The 20,007-nt window shown below is 46.4% G+C and overlaps 1 protein-coding gene across 1 annotated transcript in view; it reads right to left on the reverse strand.

Moving 5' to 3' along the window:
* Positions 1-1,326: 1,326 nt before the first annotated feature.
* Positions 1,327-20,007, reverse strand: part of DSCAM (DS cell adhesion molecule) — a 617,895-nt gene continuing 599,214 nt past the window's right edge. Inside the window, exon 33 of the mRNA XM_045284541.1 lies at positions 1,327-2,262. Coding sequence (XP_045140476.1) covers positions 1,904-2,262 — 359 coding nt within the window. The 3' untranslated portion in view covers positions 1,327-1,903. The remainder of the gene's footprint in view (positions 2,263-20,007) is intronic.

Below are 20,007 nucleotides of genomic sequence, written 5' to 3' on the forward strand. Positions count from 1 at the left end.
GGCCTTAACCTGGGGGTCTATAGCAGGGGCCAGCACCCTGTATCTGGATTGAATTGCGCCCCTGCACACAACCTATGTGTCAGATCCTAATGCCTACACTTGCTGTCATAATCCCATTTGGAAACAGTTATTATGTTATTGAGGGGCAGCATCGTTATGGAAGAGGAGCCCTGTTCTCTTAGGGGCTACGTGTTGGACTGCTAACCACAAGGTTAGCAGTTCAAAAATGATCAGGCACTCTGCAGGAGATGAGGCTTTCTACTCCCATAAAGAGTTACAGTCTCTGAAACCCACAGAGGCAGTTCTACCCTCTCCTGTAGGGTCACTGTGATTAAAAAACAATGCAAGGGCAGGAGAGTGGAGGAGATTACAGGGGAAGCAGAGGTATTTGAGGCCTGAAATAAAAGAAAGGGCTTCTTCCTGCAGCCAATGCCCTGTATTCAGACTCTTAGCCTCCTGAATTGTGAGACAGTACATTTCTGTTCTTTAAAACCCATCTATTTGTGGCATTTGTTACAGACAAACTCACTGCCATTGAATTGATCTTAACTCCCTATATACGGTGTCTCAGGCTATAAGTCTTTATGGGAGCAGACAGCTGCAGCTTTCTCCTGGGGAATGGCTGGTGGACTTGTACTTCTGATTTTGTGGTCACCCATCAAACCTTTACCTGCCAGTCCCAACAGGGAAAACGAGGAGTGCATGCCTAGTCCTACTGCAAGTATTCAACTTGGCCTCAGACCATCTCTAAGAGGTGGTTTTTGAGTAAAACTTTATTGACTAAAACAGCATTGGGCTGGATTTGGCCCTAGGGCCATAGCTTGCAAGGCCCTGGTCTATCTGGCAGGAGCTCTGGTGGTGTGGGGTTTGACTTGGATTGCTAACCCCAAGATGAGCAGTTCGAAAGCACTAGCTGACCCATGGGCTTCTAAAAGTCAACATCAACTCAATGGTAGTTAGGTCTCACGAGCAGGCTCAGTGTTGAGGAGGGAGGTGGACAAGGACCTATTAGAGTCCTGTAGAAGACTTGAGCCAGACTCTCATTGGATTGAGATGAGCCCAGGCTGTGCCCACCGCCAGCCTGAGAGCAGGGGCTGCATCTTCTGTGCCCTTCCCAGCACTATGGGCAGAGTTCACGGCGGGAGCATCTTCTCTGGCTTCTTAAGTTGGGTTCTGGGTGGACTCGCACACCCGAGGCTTTGTATCCAGGAATACCTAGCAATCAGTAGGAGGTAAGAGAAGCAGACATCCAAAATAAAGGCAGACAACCTTTTCTTTTTTTATTTCGCTTAGACAAAATGCAAAGTGTCTCAGGAAATTAAAAAAAAAAGAAAACGAAAAAGGAGAACCAAAAGAGAAAATCAAAGAAAGTCAAATCAGGTGGATCCCCCCACCCCTTCACCGACGGCACTCATCCTAATTAACGACAAAAGCTCAATCGAGGACCCAGCTTCTAATGGGAAAGAAACATGTGCAAACATGAATAAAGTTTTTCCCCTGCCCCCAAATCAATGTTCTTTTTAAATTCACAAAGGGGTCATTTCCCCCCCGCCCTGTTTTCGTTCCTTAATATTGTGTGACAGAACTTCCAGTCAGAAGGTTGAATTCGTTCCCCCATGCATTTTGTAGAAAATCAGTAAAAATGCAGTAGCTGTGAAGGTCATAAAACTGGACTTCTTTCCCAAAAAATCAGATGCCCAGGCAGATGGAACGCACACTCAGACAGAAAAAAAGCAGGAGAGTCTTTGCACTGTCTGTGATTTCAGTATTTCCTCTTTTTTTTTTTTTAATATATTTTGGCAATTTTCTTTAATTATAAATATTGGACTTCAGTAAAAAAAAGGTAGCTTTGATTGGATTTTTTTAAATTGTATTTACAACCACAGTCCAGTCATGCTGTTTGTTATACTAGGGTGTACGATTTTGCGTAGGGATTGTTTCCTTTTAAGTGGCCCCGAGAGTCGAGCAGTGATTCTTGGGAGCTGCTCATTTTAGCTGCCTGTCCCAGCTCGGCCGCCCCTTCTCGCTGAGGTAATGTGGCCACAGCCCCCGACTGCCACGGCTGTCCTTCCCTCGTGGAGGAGGTGGAAGAGGAGGCCGCCTCCATGGGTATTGGCTCGAGGACTGTGGGGCGCTTCAGGGTCCGACTTTTCTGAGGTTCCAAGCAGGCTTGCCCTAAACTCAGGTCTCTGCTGGTGCCTGGCCCTCCTCGGTTCAATAAAAAGTCCATTCTAAGGTATGGAGGCAAGTGGATGAGGTCACCTGGAAACAAAGAGAGCGCAGTTAGTTCTGTGTATTGGGGACCGTTTGCGGAACTCCTCTGGGCAGCTGAATGGTTGGTACGTTGAACCCACCTCGAGGCACCTCCGAAGACAGGTCTGGGGATCTGTTTCAGAAAAAGGCCACAACCCCGAAAGCCCTAGTAGCGCAGTTCTTACTCTGCACACACCAGGCTACAATGCATCTGAATTGACCAACCAGCAACTAATGGAAGCAACAACCAACCGCCTTTACTGAGTGGCCTGTGTAGATGGGAGTAGACCCTGGGAAGGCTGGTGGTGGAAATATCACTGTGCGCTGACACAGATTCACTACACCTCGTTAGCGTTTTGAGTACCTGGGTGGTGCAAACAGTTAACATGTCCGGCTGCTAATGGAAAGGGATGATGGTTTGAACCCACCCACAGAAAGAAATTGGGAAAAAGTCCTGGTGATCTACTGAAAAAAACACCCCCATGAAAGCTCCTCGTTCTATTCTGGCAGGCTCGAGTCTGCTATGAGTTGGTATCAACCCATGAGAATTGGGTTTTTGTTTGATTTTAATCAGAGCTTATTACAAAGGCAAGTAAAACCATCTTCATCCTTTTCCAGGAGGACAGATAGAGCTGGCCTCTCGACATCGCATTAGCTAGACTCATTATATTGTTTATTGCCATTTAGATGGTGGTTTCCACTGCAGATCGTGGACTTGGTATTCCACAGTCTAAACCGTGAATTGATCAGCTTAACCTTCCCCTGCACCTTGGTTTCCCTTCTGCCTTCTGCGGCTCGCCATCCTAAATGCCATCCTTCACCCAAGAAGTAGAGGTAACAGATCTTTGAGATACTATAGCCCAACACAAAATAGACATCAAGGGCAGATGTGGACCCTGAGTATCAGGTTAGGTTAATCTGAACCCTAGGCTAACTGTAAGTGCTCAGGAGGGCTGAGGGCTTGAAGAGACCACCAGGGTTGCTGTGGGAAGAGCAACAGAGAGCAGGCTTTCATCTCAAAAAGTCCGCTCAACTGTATAGTCATACAGGATGGTCAATGTGTGTGACGGTTAGATTTTGTGCCAATTTGGTACAGCTGTGGGAATATGTGGATGGAGTCCAAACTCTCAATCAGGACACAGACTGATGATGTCTCTGTGGAGGGGTGGCCTTTTTTTTTTTTTTTTAAAGATCAGGTAGAACAGAGGAAATTACTCTCTGCCCATTCTTCTCTCTCAGTGGAGCTCCGTTGGCACTCGGTGGCCTTTTTTTTTTTTTTTTAAAGATCACTTTATTGGGGACCCTTAAAGCTCTTAGAACATCAATTGTGTGAAGCATATTAGTACATATGCTGCCATCATTATTTTCTAAACATTTACTTTCTAATTGAGCCCTTGGTATCAGCTGTCCTTTTTCCCCCTTCCTCTGCTCCCACCCCCGTAACCCTTTGATAAATTATAAATTATTATTATTTTCATGTCTTACACCAACCACTGTCTTCCTTCATTCACCGTTTCTGTCGTTTGTCCCTGAGAGGTGGGGTGGGGTAGGGGGAGGTATATGTTGATCATTGTGATTGGTTCCCCCTTCCTCCCCTCCTTTTATTCCCCCTACCCTCCTGGTATTGCTATTCCCATTTCTGTTCCTGAGGAGTTTATCTGACCTAGATTTCATGTGTCCTGACCTCTTATCTGTACCTGAGTATATGCTGTGGCCTAGCCCACAGTGAAAGGCAGGATTGTGGTCATGATAATTAGGGGTGAGAAAGCCTCAACGAACCAGAGGAATATTGTGTGTTTCATCGTGCTATCCTGTGCCCTGGTTGACTCATCCCTTCCTTGTGACCCTTCTGTGAGGGGATGTCCCAACTCTGAGTCCCCTGGTTCTCAACAATATGTTTTCTGTTTGTTTTGGGTCTTCTGATGCCTTTTACCCGATCCTATTGACACCTCATGATCACAAAGGTTGGTGTGCTTCTTTTGTGTGGGCTTGTTGCTTCTCTGCTAGATGGCCACTTGTTTAACTCCAAGACTTTATGAGCCCAGATGCTATATCTCTTGATAGCCAGGCATCATCAGCTTTCTTCACTACATTTCCTTGTGCAACCATTTTGTCTTCAGTGATTTTGTCAGGAGGGTGAGCATCACAGAATGCCAGGTTGTTAGAAGAAAGTGTTCTTGCATTGGGTCAGGGCTTGAGCAGAGGCCCAAAGTCCATCTACTACCTCAGTGGATTGCTCGCTCTATCTATCTGTCTGTCTATCTATCTATCTATCATCTATCTAAATATCTAGATATCAATACCTCTATTTTTATGAATTAGTGTATTTACATATGTACACACCTTTATTTATACCTCTATTCATAGCATTGCTTCCTAGATATTTCTTCTGTTTCCTTTTACCTTCCTCAAGCCCCACCATCATGCTCCCCCTTCTCCTGCCTCTTAGTAATTCCTCTCAGATAGATTGCTGTTGCTCCAGCACCCCCAGGATCTCTAAGTCCTCTTCATTGTTGATTTTAATTCCCTAGTTGTTCCCCTGTCTACGGTGTTGCTTGCTCACTAATCCCTTCCCCCATCTTTAAAGACTGAATGGAAAACTGGTCTCTCTTTCTCTCTTGCTCCTCTCCTTCCAGCATGCTTGGATCCTACATCTGGCTTTGGGAGCTGGAGGCCCTTGTGGCTTGACAACCCTGGGGACTTTTCCTGTCATGTTCCTGGTGACTTTGAATACATGTGACCCAGTGCCCACCAGCCTGTGATCTCTCAGCTTCCCACTTCACCTTCCTGCTTAACTGGCGGCTATGTGAGGCTGGAAGGCCTTTGGCTACCAGCAGACCCATGGATTTTAGTTGGACTGGACAGGCCCACTTCTTGATATACATTTATTTTTTTATACATATATGAGTGTCACTGATTTTGTATCTCTAGAAAATACAGCTAGCACACTATTGTCAAGTTTCTGTGAATCCCTTTAGGTGAAAATATCAGTGCTAATAGCCTCCTTACCAGACCTTGCCTACCTGCTAAACTTCTTGTCTCTTCACTGTTTTCTCAGGAAACAATGATGGGGTATATGAGAGGGTATGAAATCATGAGCTATGAAGAAAGCACAAGGAAGATGGCTTCAGGACTGATGGTAAGTATGAGTGGTGACAGATAAGAAGGGGTCAAGGGTGAATCCCTCTCAGGTACTAAGCTTAGGGAACCTGGTGGTTGGTAGAACTGTCCACAGTGAAATGGTTTCTAGGAGAAAAATTTAATTAGTTGGAAAGTTGATGAATTTTGTTTTAAACCTTGCTGTTTTTTATGTGTTTATGGAGAAATAAAGAGGAAAAGGTCTAATGGACATTTCATCTTAATGGTACATCTAGAGGTATAACTCATTCCCACTTTTAATCTAAAATGATTGTCACTATTTCTTTTGATTCACGATATTTCCTGCCTGCTGTATTTTCTTGTAAGTCTCGCAGTCACCAATCATGCCTCCTTCAGGAGCCATCTCTGGACTTTTGGAGTCTGAAGGTGCAGGGTAGGCAGCTTTCCAGAGCACTGATGCCAAGCAAGGGCTGCCATTAGCTGAGGTGACAGCAAAGAAGTGGAAGCAATGCATGCTGTTCGCACAGTGGCTTGCCTTCCAGCACTTCAGAAAATGCCTTCAAGTTTACCACTGGAAGGGAATATGCCATAAACTAGGAAGAAAGGATTGCTCAGTGGTGTAGAATAAGAAACAAATATAATAAAAACCCTGCCCACTGCCATGGCGTTGGTGCTGACTCACAGCCACCTTATATAGAGTTTCTGAGGCTTTGTGAATCTTTATGGGATCAGATAGCCTCAAATTTCTCCTGAGGAATAGCTGGTGGATTTGAACTGCCAATGCTTACCTGATGGTGGCACCAGGGCTACAGGCATTAAAAACTGCATTTTATACAAATTGAGCAAAAGACGTTTTAAGATACTATGGCTTTTCTTAGGATTTGTTCCCAGGATGAGAGGAACAGTGAGCTTACTCTTTGGAGGTCTCTCAACCGATCTTCATGTCCTTGCATTCTGCTGTCAGGCCGCTTGGCGTCCATAACATCCTTCTAGCGTTTGCTTTTTTTGGACTTCTTTATCCTAGCCATTAATGGGGAATACTTACATAATTCCATTAATAGCGTCTAAAATGGTTCCAGCTGTACTTTGGGTTTGGTTCTGTGGAAGCAAGGTCACTCTACTTCAACACTGGCTTCCGATCGCAAAGTGGAACACTGGGAAAGCCCAGAAATAAATACTTCGAAAGCACATTTTCTTATCACTCTTGGTCATTTGATGCATTGGGGTTTGGCTGAGCAACAAGGATGGTAGGAGGCCTATGATGGATGCTCAGATGTTGACGGTACAAGTACATCTCATCACCTATTAGCATCATCCTGACAAATGGAAGCATGTAATCTTTAAAGGGAAAACATTATTTCTCTAATGCTTCTTAAGATGCCATTGAAAATTATTTATCTACATTATGGTAGTGGGTGTGTTCTCTAACTGTTTCTATCAGGGGCTAATTATCTATAAACAACCACCATGAAACCATCAACAGACCCTCAAGAGAACCACAGGACAACAAAAAAGGTGGAAAGCATCTTTCAAGGTGAAGAGCACACTGTGTGGAACAAAACACCCCAACTAACCAATTTTGAAATTTGTGCCTATAGATGTATATTTTGAATATTCCCTCTAAGTATCATCATTACTCCTGAGACCAATTGGTAAATTATATAATATGACCTTACATTTGGTCTTTTATTTGCATGGTTCATATTTTGTCTGCACATTGGGGAGCATGAAAGGCATTTGCTTCTCGGGTCCTTTGAAAAGGTAGGTCAAGGGTCCCTCATGATGTCCCTGAGACCAGCTCAAGCTTGAGCACCTGACATATGTGTAATCTGCTCTAACAGATTTGGGGATAAGCCTCTGTGGATGAATAGGGTTTGTCAAACCCTTAAGAGGCAGTAGTACTCTGGTCCCAGCTGGATGGCAGCCTTAGATTGGGCTGGACAACCCTGTTGGAAACCAGGAGACAAAACTCAAGACATTCCTAGCCTGCTTTTGGGGATTGTCCCCTTAAATTTGGTGATCCTGAGAGTTAGGCAAGTTGAGAAAGCCTGGGGAGACATGGGAACCTTCAGTAATAGAAATCACTCAGCCACACATCTTTATAGACAAAGACCACTTGTGTTTGCTTATTGCCAGTCTGCCAGAGGATAATATCTCTGAATGATTGCTGAGTGATCCAAGTGAGGCTTTATTAAGTTGTGCGATGTTTTAATTAGCTCCTTTCAACTGTGTGTTTTCTGATTAGCACTCTCTGGTAACCCTTTCAACTGTCTGAATGCAGCAAATGAGCACTCAATAATTCATGCACTTATGAACAAGAAAGCACTAGGGTAATGTGGGCATTGTTTATTTGTGCCATTTTATGTCACTGTAAAACCCCAGCCCACGGCCTAGTCCAAACACCAGGCTGAAACTGGATACTTGGATAGTCCATCCGTTTACTATGTTCTGCAGGTGTCTACAGACACCAGGGCAGCTCAGTTCTTACTACTGAAGAAAGGGCGAGAGACTCAAGAAACTGGCAGTCTGTTTATCAGTACACTGGCTTTTCTTACCCACCACTCCGCCTTCCTGTATCCCATGGGAGAAACAACATATTGACAGAGGATGGAGATTAGGAGGAGAAGTCTGGACTGCTGTTGTCTGTATTTAGTCCAACTCAAGGTTTGAATCTGGGCTCAGCTGCTTCATCCATAAAGTGAGAATAAATTTATTGACTGTCCTTTCTTGTTAGACTACTTTCAGGGAGCCTCCCTAAACAGTTGTACTGAGAGGCAATTGTCTCTGCCTCCATCAACCAGTGCGTGGGGTGTGAGAGGAACCCCAGCAGTTGCTGGCAAATGGCCTCTGCTTCCTGGTGGCCTCAGGTGTCACAGTAGAACTGTGCTCCAGAGGGTTTATGATGACAAGGCTTTGTGGGTCACCAAGGCTTTCTTCTGAACCAAGAGAAAAGGAAAACGTTTCTCTTTAATGCTCTGTGGCAGCCAACAGCAGGTGAGGCTCCCAGGGTCCTCCTCCTGGGCTCTGTGCCCTGAACCCCTCCTCTGGAGGCTGAGCTGGAGGTCTCCTGTTACCCATTTTCATTTCTCCACTGAGTCCAAGCTGGAAGAATGTTCCCTAACTCCCCTGCACCCCGAGGTAGCAGGCAAGTGGCCAGCTGTCCACCAGAGAAACTCTTGGGGTCAGATTGGGATTGCTCAGTGTGATCTAGACTTGTGGCTTTCAATGGATGCTCCCCGAGCCAGAACCCTCTTTGAACACAACGGACTCCACAGGGCTAATCACTGTCTAACACCCTCCACTGCCTCCCCTCTGGCCCCATTTGATGCTTTACAAAGCAACACGTCTTGTAACAATCAACAGAGACCTGCTTGAGACGTTCATGTTTTGGAGCAGTGACCCAGAAAAGTTTAAGGAGTCATTTGGTTTTGAATGCCAGAGTCACGTGTTGGCCACCGCCCCCCTGGGTGTCCTTGTCTTTCAGGTGACCGCCCTGGGCACTTCGACATGCAGATCCATCACTGACACACCCCCCAGGTTAACACACATCCCACTCTGGTGATTCTGCTCTCAGTAAACCAGTGACAATGACAACAGTGTCCAGGTGTCATATTGGTCAGGGTTTACACCGCTACCCACTTCACTCCCTCTTCTTGGCTTTCTTTTGACTTCTCTTTATTCCTTTCTCTGTCTCCCCACCCCTAGCACCTTTTGTTTCCTTTTCCTTGAGACTTTCCTCCAAGAAAACGAAAGGCTTGGGGTGAGAGCAGAACTGTGGGCTAGAGAGTACAAGGGGGACAAAGGAGATGACTGAGTTCAAACAGGGACTAGGGCACAGAAGTCAAGGCATGTGGGGGGGGGGTGAATGAGAGAGGAAGAGGGAGGGGAGGCATGTCTGAGAGAGGGGGAGACAGTGACGAGAGAGCATGTGTTGGCGTGCGTGTGTATGTATGTGAGAAAGAGAGCAGAGAGAGTTTTGTGGGGGGGAGTGCATCAGTGTGTAAGAGAAAAGAATGAAGGTGATGTGTAAGAGTGTAAGTGTGTGAGAGACAAGGTGTGCATCTGAGAGAGCAAGATAGGGAGGTGTGTGAGTGATGAGAGAAAAAAAGGAGAGTATGTAAAGAGTACATGTGTGTGTGAGGGAGTGTGCTTGTGTGTAAGGGAATGAATGCAAGGGTGTGTGTCTGTGTATGAGAAAAGAATGAGAGTATGTCTGTGAGAGAGAATGGGAGAGTGTGGCTGTGTGTGTGTGTGTGAGAGAGAGAGAGAGAAAGAATGTATGTGAGCGGGTGAGTAAGTGTTTGAGAGAGAACAAGTGTCCAGAGAGAGAGTGAATGAGTGTGTGTGTGTCTGTGTGTGATAGGGAGAATGTGTGTGAGAAGTATAGAGTGTGAATGGAGAGGTGAGGGAGTGAAGAGAGGATGAAAGGAGGAGAGAGAGCGAGACCGCACAGAGCAGCCCAAGAGCCAGAGGAAGGAGGAATCCCCAGAGAGGGAAGCAGCAGGCCAGAAGAGGAAGCTGAGATCTACAGAAGGCAGAGACAAGCTGGCCCGGCTCCCATCCCACCTCATGATCATGAGATAAATCGATCATGAGCCTCTAGCACAGCAGTTCTCAACCTTCCTAATGCCATGACCCTATAGTACACGTCCTCATGTTGTGGTGACCCCCCAACCATAAAATTATTTTCATTGCTACTTCATAACTATAATTTTGCTACTGTTATGAATCGAGTGACCCCTGTGAAAGGGTCGTTCGACCCCCAACGAGGTCACAACCCACAGGTTGATAACTGTAACACTTTCTCATCTTCTTTTTCTCTGTTGACCTAACTGCCCCTATTCCTCACACCTGCCTAAGCAGCTGAACCTTATTAGTGTTTCCTGTGGACAGCTGGTAGGAACATTCCATGGTGACAGATGCCTGGCATGGTCTGGTCTGGGCCTGTAGGGCACAATCCATTTGCAGATTGTGGGGCCTTTTAGTTACCCTACTTGTGCCTGTGTCCATCTGCGTCTGATGGCCCTGTGTGAAAGAGGGGAGTGAGAGAGAGAGTGAAGGATTGAGGTGCTGGAAACTGAGGCAGGCAAGGGGTGATGGGAGGGGTAAGGAGTGAGAAGGACTGAGAAAGAGAATCAGAGTGAATGAAACACACACTCAACACATATAATTCACACACACTCACATGAACATTTATGAGCATTCACACACACAAACACACATACCCATACACACAGGGGTACAAGTTAGAGATAGAAAATGTTAAGGGAATCGTGAAGAGAAGTTATGCAAGGCGGCTGGCAGAGATGTGGACACAACGAGAATACACGACTATTATGGATGGCAGACCCCCATTAGGGGCACGGTGTCATCAGAAGGTTTCTCATCCAGCGGAGTGTTCAAAAGATACCCCTTCCTGACCTGTCTGCCACCCCCAGTTAGCTTGTTTGGATTCCTGCCTTCCAGGGATCCAGAGTGAAGTCGCCATTATTTCAAGATTACACCTTATGATCTGACATAATGCTCCACTTCTCATGCTCATGTCCCTGCCCTCTGGGGACATTCAGTGCTACTGATGTCTCTGAAAGTTCATATTAAAGAAGTCAGCATTGATTTCTCTCTCCTTCTCTAACAACATCCACCACTGGAGGCATTAACACCCATTGCCTACGGCCCAGATGCCGGGGAGAGTCCTCCTGCAGTTTTTCAACTGTCAGCAGATGGGTGTTCAACACCTGTCATCTTCCACATGGTCAGGTTCAAACCTTGGTTAGTCTGACTACCGTATTAAACCTGCCTTGCGTGGAGTTCAACACGGGGAAACCGCAACTTTCTACCAGGAACGCAAAATTTCCTGAACTTTCTCAATTTATTCAGACTCACACAAAAAAAGTTTGAATGCATTTCAGCTTTGGGAGAAGAATGGCAAAATCAATACTGAAACAGAAGAAGAATTCATTGATTCAGAAAATCTATAATGGTTGTACATCCATTAATCTGGCCTCAACCAGTGGCCCCTGCCATCTCCCACGCTAAGGGGTTGGAAATGTCTGTAGTCTAGACTAGTGGCTCTCCACCTAGAGTGATTGCTCTCCCCAAGGGACATGTGGAAATATCTGGCTAAAACCTGGGGAGGAAGGGACCCCTATAGGAATCTAATAGAGGCCCAGCATGTTGCTCTCCATCGTCTGATGCACAGGGAAGCCTCCACCACAAGAAATGACCCTGTTCCAAGAGTTAATGGCATTGATTTCTAGCAACTGTGGCTTAGATGATTAAAGTTCTTAATTCCAAGTGAATCATTAATTTGCTTTAATTTAACCTCAAAATCTTTTAATTTGTCAAAAACAAGGAATCGGATTCCTTAACCTCAGAGGATGGATCTATCAAGACTCATGACTTCAGTTGTTAAGAGAAAACAAGAAGGGATCGTGGTCACCTGGCAACAGGCTAAAGATTTTCTCTAATTTACAGTGAGATGGGAGCTTAGTACATTGGAAAGGACACTGAGTAGAGTCTGGAGTCTTCTACTCAAGGCCTACCTCCCACCTCTCAATAGTTCAGAGACTCCCTCTAACACTAATACTCTTGGCTTTAAGGTGAGAAACAAATAAAAGCCCATGGCCAATAAATTAATTCTGATGCATGGTGACAATGGTGCATTGCAGGGTGGATCAGTTCCAGAGGGTTTTCTTGGTTGTAAACTCTAGGAACCCCAATCACTAGGCTTTTCATCTCAGGGACCTGTGGGTGGGCTCACACCACTAGCCTTTAGGCTAGTTGTCAAGCACAGGCCATTTGCACCCCTGGAGACCTGTAAGTGAAGAGGCCACCACAGTCTCTAAGGACATCTTTAAGGTTTATAGATTCTGATACGCTGGGCTATATTATGAGGAATCGGAATGGTCCTTATAGAGGCCAGGATGGTGAGACTGCCTCTCCGGTCCTTGGGGCGTGCTATCACAAGACACCAGTCCCTGGAAATGGACGGCATGCTTGGTAAAGCAGGAGGCAATGAAAAAGAGGAAGACCCTGCATAAGGTGGATGGACACAGCGGGTTCAACACTGGGCTCCAACATAAGAACCCTCGCGAGGCCAGGGCAGGACAGGGCAGTGCTTCGTTCTGTCCTACGTAGGGTGGCTAGGAGTTGACCTGGTCTCAACAGCACTTTACAACAGCAAAGTTCATCATCTACAAAGCTGGGGTAGCACCTTGACTTAAGAGACTTGGGGTTAAAAATGGGGCAAACTAAGATCTTTCTGGTGGCTGCGTTAGAATGGGCTGGACAGCAACTAGCGCCATCCACATGGTGAGGTGCATTGCAATCGCCTATTCCTCCTCCAGGGTAATATTCCTTTACTCAGGAATACATGCCTCTACTTTGTGAGGCATGAAAGCGAATTATGGCCCCTAGAGGCTTACATTCCTTCTGAGGACACATCAAAAGGCACGTTCATCAGTTCCGAACAAGGCTTGATAGCTGTGCTTGGATAGAGCTGGGTATTCAAGCAAAAGTAAGAAGCAACTGATGCTCGTCTTGAGTTCTAGCTCTTTCTGTCATAGCTACAGGGTTCAACAAGACTTGCTATGGCATTTAAGAAGTTACCACAGGGGAGAGTGTGCTCTGCCAACTCCAGACGGACTGACACGAGAACTCGCGCTTTGCTCGTTTAATATTGATGCTGCAGCATGGTAATGAAAACTTGTAAACGAACCCGTCTTGGTAAAAGAATCTTCACTCCCAAGCAGCAACCAGGAAAAACCCTGAATAAATAATGAGCGATTGATAGAAGAGGCTCATGTCCACGAATCCTATTACCATTCTTGGCTTGTTACTTAGGAGGCTTCATGCATTTTTAAGAGCTCATCGATACTGTGATCCTCCCACTCTCTGGTGAAGTTTGAAAACGGCACTGAGGTATGAAGTTGAGCTTTGACTTTGTGGCTGCTCATGAATCTTCAGCAGTCAAGGAACTCTGAAGAAAAACGAGATGAGAAAAGGTCCCCCAGACCAAGGCAGCTCTGAATTTGCTAGCAGAGACACTGGAGCACGCTGGGAAAGACCCAAGAGGCTCAAAGATGGATCCACCTGCCGTGGAGGAATCCACGTAGTTGGGTACCACCTATGGCAGATCCAAACCTCAGCTAGTGTTCCTCCATGGGTGGAACCCAAGTATGGGGATTGGCATAGGATGTGGATTGGCATAAGGATGGCAGGGCCATCTCAGCATCCCTGAGCATCTTGCATCCATCTTAAGAAGGAGCGGATGTACCTTGGAATTGTGAATTCCAAGTAGAGGAGAAACATATTTGTGGAGTTACAAATACAGGCCAGAACAGGTTCCTGGGGGTGCTCACCTAAAGGCTGGTCCTGTGGACCCACCCAGCAGCACACACAAGACAAGTCTGGTGACCTGCTTCCATGAAGATTATAGCCGAGAAAACCCTGCAGCGCAGCCCTGTTGTGTAACAGTGACACAACAGGAGGAGACCAGTGGAGGGCTGGAGTCTGGAGATCAGGGTGATGGTTGACAAGGAAGACAAGGCCCAACCTCTCGGTCGTTTGTAGGACCAACACCAGCTTCCCTGGAAGATGGTCTTTGCTGCTGTCTTTTCACTTTCTGCTTTTCTGCATATTTTCAGTTGCTCCTGGCTGTCATGGCTTACTGCGCTGTGCATGTGTGTTAGTGAAGGGGCTTGTGGGCACTGTCTTCCACAAGCAAGGGTCCGTGCTCTGGATTTTTGTCTTGCTTTTTGAATCCTTTCCAAACGCACCTGTCCTGAATCTTCAGAACTCTCTGACTGCTCTTAATTATACACAAAATTCTGGTAACCGAATGAGAATGTGGGCAGTACTGGTTGACTACAGTACCATTTATACCAGAGCTGGTCCTGGAGAGGGCTGGGGGAAATGAGGGAGGCCTCAAAGAGATGGACTGATACAACAGCCACAAGAGACATGCTCTACTAAGGATCTCATCATGCTCGATCAAGTGATGGGGCAGCGACAAGGAGAGAAACCCTCCTTGAGATGGATTGGTGCGGTGGCTGCAACACCGAGCTCCACACAGCAACAAGGAGAGGATAGGGCACAACTGGGCAGTGTTTCGTCTGTTGTGTCCAGGGTCACTATCAGTTAGAACAGCACTTGAAAACAATCTGATCATGACCATAAAGCACAAGCCACATTTCGTTTTGTTATCCATAAGGTTGCTATGATTTGGAGCCAACTTGATGGCAACTAATAACAATATACCAATATACAAGTATGCTAAGGTACCTGGTACAATATTTCTTGACAAAAGATAATAAGAACAGGTTGGATAAATACGAGTAATAAGTCTGCATTGTAGCCAGGTGTTTCTGGAGAGTAGTGAACGTTCCGTCACTATGGTGATCCTTTAGGCTTTCCTTAGTTACAATGGCATTTCGGAGTTTTCTTGTTCTCTCAGGAGGACACAGGAGGCTGGTTGCCTCTACATTCGCTTGCCTGTATGGGGACAGCTTCCTCCTCACCTTTGACTACCAGTGGGGTTGATGCAGACTAGAACTCCCCAGCAATAAAATAATGAACCCCAGTAAGTCAACAACAAAAAGGGTCCAGAAGCCAAAGAAACGACAGACTGAGCAAGAGACTACATCCTTGAGACCTCGAGGTGACAGACAAGGCTCAAACCACAGCGGCCCAGTAAACCTGTGAGGAGGTGAATGAGTGCACAGGCCCAGTGTACAGCTGGTGCCTCTTGGGTAGGAAGCACCTCCTGTAACCAGGGCAGAAGGCACAGGTGGGAGGAGGCAGCTGCAAGAGTCTCCGTGGAAATGCGTACTACACTCTTCTCTCAGGCAAACGGGCTTCGAGTTTCAAGCCCGAGGCTACTTCTTATCGATGCACAATTACTTCATAGATCTGAGGGGCATCTACTGAGAACAAACAGAAGATACAGGAAAGCCTTTAAGAAGATGACATTGCTATGGCAATCAGTGAGATTTGGCTTTGCAGAGGGACCCCAGAGAAGAGAAGTGCATCCACATTGTTAGGCCGACACAGAGAGGGTATCAACAGCAACATGTACAGGCTTTATTGAACGAGCCCAGGGCCCTTAAATCAGGTGGGTGTGGTTTAAAGTCTACACAGGCGTGGTAAGGAATTGGTGGTGTGATGGTCAAGCACTGATGGGCTAACCAAAAGGAAAATGGTTCCAATCTACCCAGCAGCTCTCTGGGAAAAAAGCCCTGGTGATCCGCTTCTGTAGTGCTTGCAGACTAGGAATCCCTTTGGGGATGGTTCTACTCTTTCAATCAGATTTGCTATGAGTCAGAAGCGACAGAATGGCGCAAAGTAACAATCGCAAAACACGGCAACCCAGAGGAACGCCGATCTCATTTTCACCCCAACGCACTGTTCTTTGTTCTTCCCACTTCCCATGCTGGCTGGGCTCTCTCTGTCTCACCCTTTAGATCTCGGGAACTGACAGCTCACTTCTTCTGAAATGCTCGATCTGACCATCCCTCCCAGGCAGCCCCGGGACCTCTCTCCCTGCTTCTCCGAATGCCATCTCATTTCACACTTCCCATGATCTGAAGCAGTGTTCTGCTTACTTGATTATTGTCTGTCCTCCTTTGAAGAGAGGAAGCTTCTGGATGGTGGGGATTGTTTCCCTGTGGGTGCTGTCTAACTACCCCACTATCTTCAGCTGCTAAAGTAGAGCAGGCTCCTTAGTGGGAACTGAATTCCATACAGTAGAGGAAGGAGAGCCAGAGGAAGAAGCAGGGCCAGCTTTAGGAAGGGGGGAGGCCAGAGCAACTCACATGTGTATATAGACAAGGGCACCTATGTGTGCTAGCATGTCTATGTATGCGAGCATGTGCAGGTATGTGTGTGTATGCTTACAGGTAACAATAATACTAACACTTGAAGATAAGACCTTTCCGTGGCTTATGGGATAACATTCATGACAGAAATTTCAAATTTCAAAACTGAGTTGTAATGATGTGTGGAAAGGAGCTGGGCAACACCTTGAGCACGAGGCCTGGGGGCTGAGCCCAGGGAAGACCTGAGCTGACAAGAGACCTCGTGGTGAACTGGAGCTGCCTGACTGGGAGGGATAAATCCTTGACTCTCAGGAGACAGGGGCAGGAGACACTGAGCCAGTATACCACTGGAGCCGAGAGCCCCAGTCCTCAGATCACAAGTGAGATGCCATGTAAATAGACGGGGCCAGGGCAGCAGTGTTTGGCAGGGAAGATTTCTGGAGTCTAATTCTGACTCAAGAGCTAACGCATGGTAGCCGCGTAGACCCTGAGGGATGACAGCATGAGTGCGCTGGCCAGTGAGGACCAGAAGGCACCAAGATGGCACCAAGCTGAGCAGGAGAGTGAGCCTGTGCCCAGTGAGGGAAAGGGCCATGTCTGTGTGCCACAGTGGTCTCGCTCACTTCGTACCTCATGGTTAAACACGGACACTCAAGAAAGAATGGGTACACGGGGTTCCAGAAACTCAATTTAAATCCAATAACTGCTTCATATGGTAAAAGAAAAAAACAACCAACCAATGAATGCTGAGTTGATTCTGACTCCCGGGGAATCTATGCGTGCCACAAAAGAATTCTGCCCCGTAAGCTTTCCTGTGTCTCTGCCCAGACCAGATGGAAACTCACCCTCAGGTGCCAGGCATTACCTGGGTGTGCCCCCCCAGGGACTTCACTGTTTCCCACAGCCATGTCACTCAGAGAATCAACAAGTCAGTGCCAGACGGTGGCCATGTCCAGTTAGACAACCTCACACATGTGTACCGGGAGGGGCTGACATGCAGTTTTTAAGCCTGGGACCCCAAGAGTGTTTACATTCAGAGATGTGAAGGGATTCACCCTTCCTTGCTCCTAGCCAATTAGGTTGCATATTTGAAGCTTTGGATTGGCTTAAGTAGCACCACTGGATCAAGCGGGTAAACATCATGAATAAAGCAGCAGTAATCCAAGAATGTTCGAAAGGGGCTCAGTATGCTAACTGAAACCAAGACTAGGTACCCCATACCCTTCAAGTTCTGGAAACCTCCTTGAGCAAGGGGGGAAGGGGGGAGGGAGCTGTTAAAAGTTACCACAATTCCTCAGCAAAGTGGCGAGTAGTTTGTTTGTTTGTTCTTAAAGATTAAAGCAGCCTTTCCTCATTGGGGTGTAGGAGTCAGAGCATTGGATTATATTTAAAATGTACAAGGCCAAAAAGTGCATTAAATTCAAAATTCAGGTATTATTAGAAGCCTAAAGCCAGAGTCTGAACTCAGCCTCGGTGCTGATGAGTCATCCACACCGCCTTGGGAGTTGCCCCTTATCTGGGAAGAGAGTTAAACACAAAAATGGGGAATAAATGGCCGTGTTTAAAGGTAGCCTGACGATGGAGCAGGCTTAAACAGCCTCTTGAATTTCATCAGTGACTTCTAAAAACTGCATTATGTGAACCCACTGGTCAGTTTCATCAAGATCACAACCCTGGTACTAATGGGCTGGACACAAATGATGTATGTACAGATTGTGATGAGTTGTATGAGCCCCTAATAAAATGATTATTTTAAAAAAATAGACATCATCATAAAATGAGAAACAAAAAGATCACAACCCTGGCATATTTGCTTATTCAAGGATATTTATGAAACACCCAATATGTTCCAGAAACAATGCTAGGTATAGGTCATCAATACCATGGATCCATTTGAAAATGTTCCTCGAACCTTTACCATGTTTCCGGCAAAACAGCCAGACACTGATAAAGACACAGAAGGTAATCCTGGCATGTTTCCTAGCTCCTGGGAGTGAAGACCTGGTGGGTCTTTTAACATTTAACACAATCCTTGTCTCCAGAGAGCTTGAAAGTAATGATTGCTACCTGAGACACTCAGAAGAACAGGATTATAAAAAGAAAAAGAAAAGGCTTCGTGTTGGGCACAAGGATATCCAGAGATTTGGAAGATTATGAATCAGAGAGGGAACACAGGTGAAAATTTTGATTTTAATGCACACTTTAGAGATCTGCTAATTCTGACAGCCTGGAGGCACAAATGATACCTCGTAACCTTGGATCTTGTGCCCACCATTGGACATAGTTGTAAAGGAGCAACCGGAAGGCTCTTAGACGGGGGGAATGCTTTTGTGAAGCATACTCACAGCCCAATAAGAATCCAGTCATCTAGGGCAGACAACACAAAGCTTGCACACATTATAATTAAAAAAATATATATACCTACAGCCTCAAGTTACAACATAATTTCATTCCAAATGCCATACCCAGGCCCTAGAAACCACCGACGTGTGATCTTCCATTGCTGTGATTCAGATCCATGTCATGAAGAAAGTTTACACTTTGTAAAGTGCTAATGCAACAGTAAGGGAAACACGTCACCCAAATGACACATTAAACCTGCACTTTTTCAAAAGGTGGCACAAATGAGGACGGGCCACTCGACCCAGGAGCTCATTCGATGTCCGAAATCGGGTGGCGAGCAGTCACTGGCTGTGTCTCTCAGAGGACAGCAGAAAGCGCTCCATGAGGGACGCACAGTGATGGGGCTGCTATCCTCTCAGGGTTTCACCGGCTACTGAAGAAGAGAAATGGAAACAGGAAAGAAGAGAGACGCCAGGAGCACAGCTGCACATGGCTGGGAGTCAGGGTGGGGATGTCACAGGATCGCACAGCAACGGAAAGAGCGGCTGATGTCGCTGAGCACAATGGCTATCTATGCTACATACATCTGACACGCTGACCCACTGCCACCGAGTTGATTCTGACACAACGTTTCTAAGACTGGAAATCTTTGGGGGCCCACAAAGTCTCAGCTTTCTCTCTGCTGGGAGCCACTTGCTGTTGTAGTTAGGGGCCATTGAGTCAGTTCTGACCCAGAGCGACTCCGCTGCACAACAGAACAAACCACAGCCTGGTCTTTGCCAACCTCCTGACCATCGATCCTGGGCCTGAGCCCATTGCTGCAGCCACTGTGTCAGTCTATCTCCTTGCGGGACTTCCTCTTTTTTCCCCTGTGCCTCCACTTTACCAAGCATGGTGTTCTTCTCCCGGGACTGGTCTCTGCTGACAACATGTCCAAAGTAAGTAAGACGCAGCCCTGCCATCCATGCCTTAAGGAGCACGCTGGTGCTACTTCCTCCAAGAGATTCGTTTGTCTTTCAAATGAATAGATTCTTCTTTGGTAAGCCTTATTTAATGTCCAACTTTCACATACATGTGAGGCAACTGGCACGATTGGTGAGCTTGGAATGCCAACCTTGTGGCTAGCAGTGCCACGTCAAGCCCATAGTGCCTCCGGTGCTCATTTCTTTTTAATTTTTTTTATCATTTTATTAGGGGCTCATACACTCTTATCACAATCAATACATACATCAATTGTGTAAAGCACATCTGTACATTCATTGCCCTCATCATTCTCAAAACATTTGCTCTCCCCTTAAGCCCCTGGCATCAGGCCCTCATTTTCGCCCCCTCCCTCCCTGCTCCCCCTCCCTCATGAACCCTTGATAATTTATAAATTATTATTTTGACATATCTTGCCCTATCCAATGTCTCCCTTCTCCCACTTTTCTGTTGTCCATCCCCCAGGGAAGAGGTTACTTGTAGATCCTTGTAATTGGCTCCCCCTTTCCAATCCACC

The sequence above is a fragment of the Echinops telfairi genome, unplaced genomic scaffold (genome assembly GCF_000313985.2).
Source record: "Echinops telfairi isolate 266 unplaced genomic scaffold, ASM31398v2 ScPeMD7_7469;HRSCAF=8507_0, whole genome shotgun sequence".
Lineage (NCBI taxonomy): Eukaryota > Metazoa > Chordata > Mammalia > Afrosoricida > Tenrecidae > Echinops > Echinops telfairi.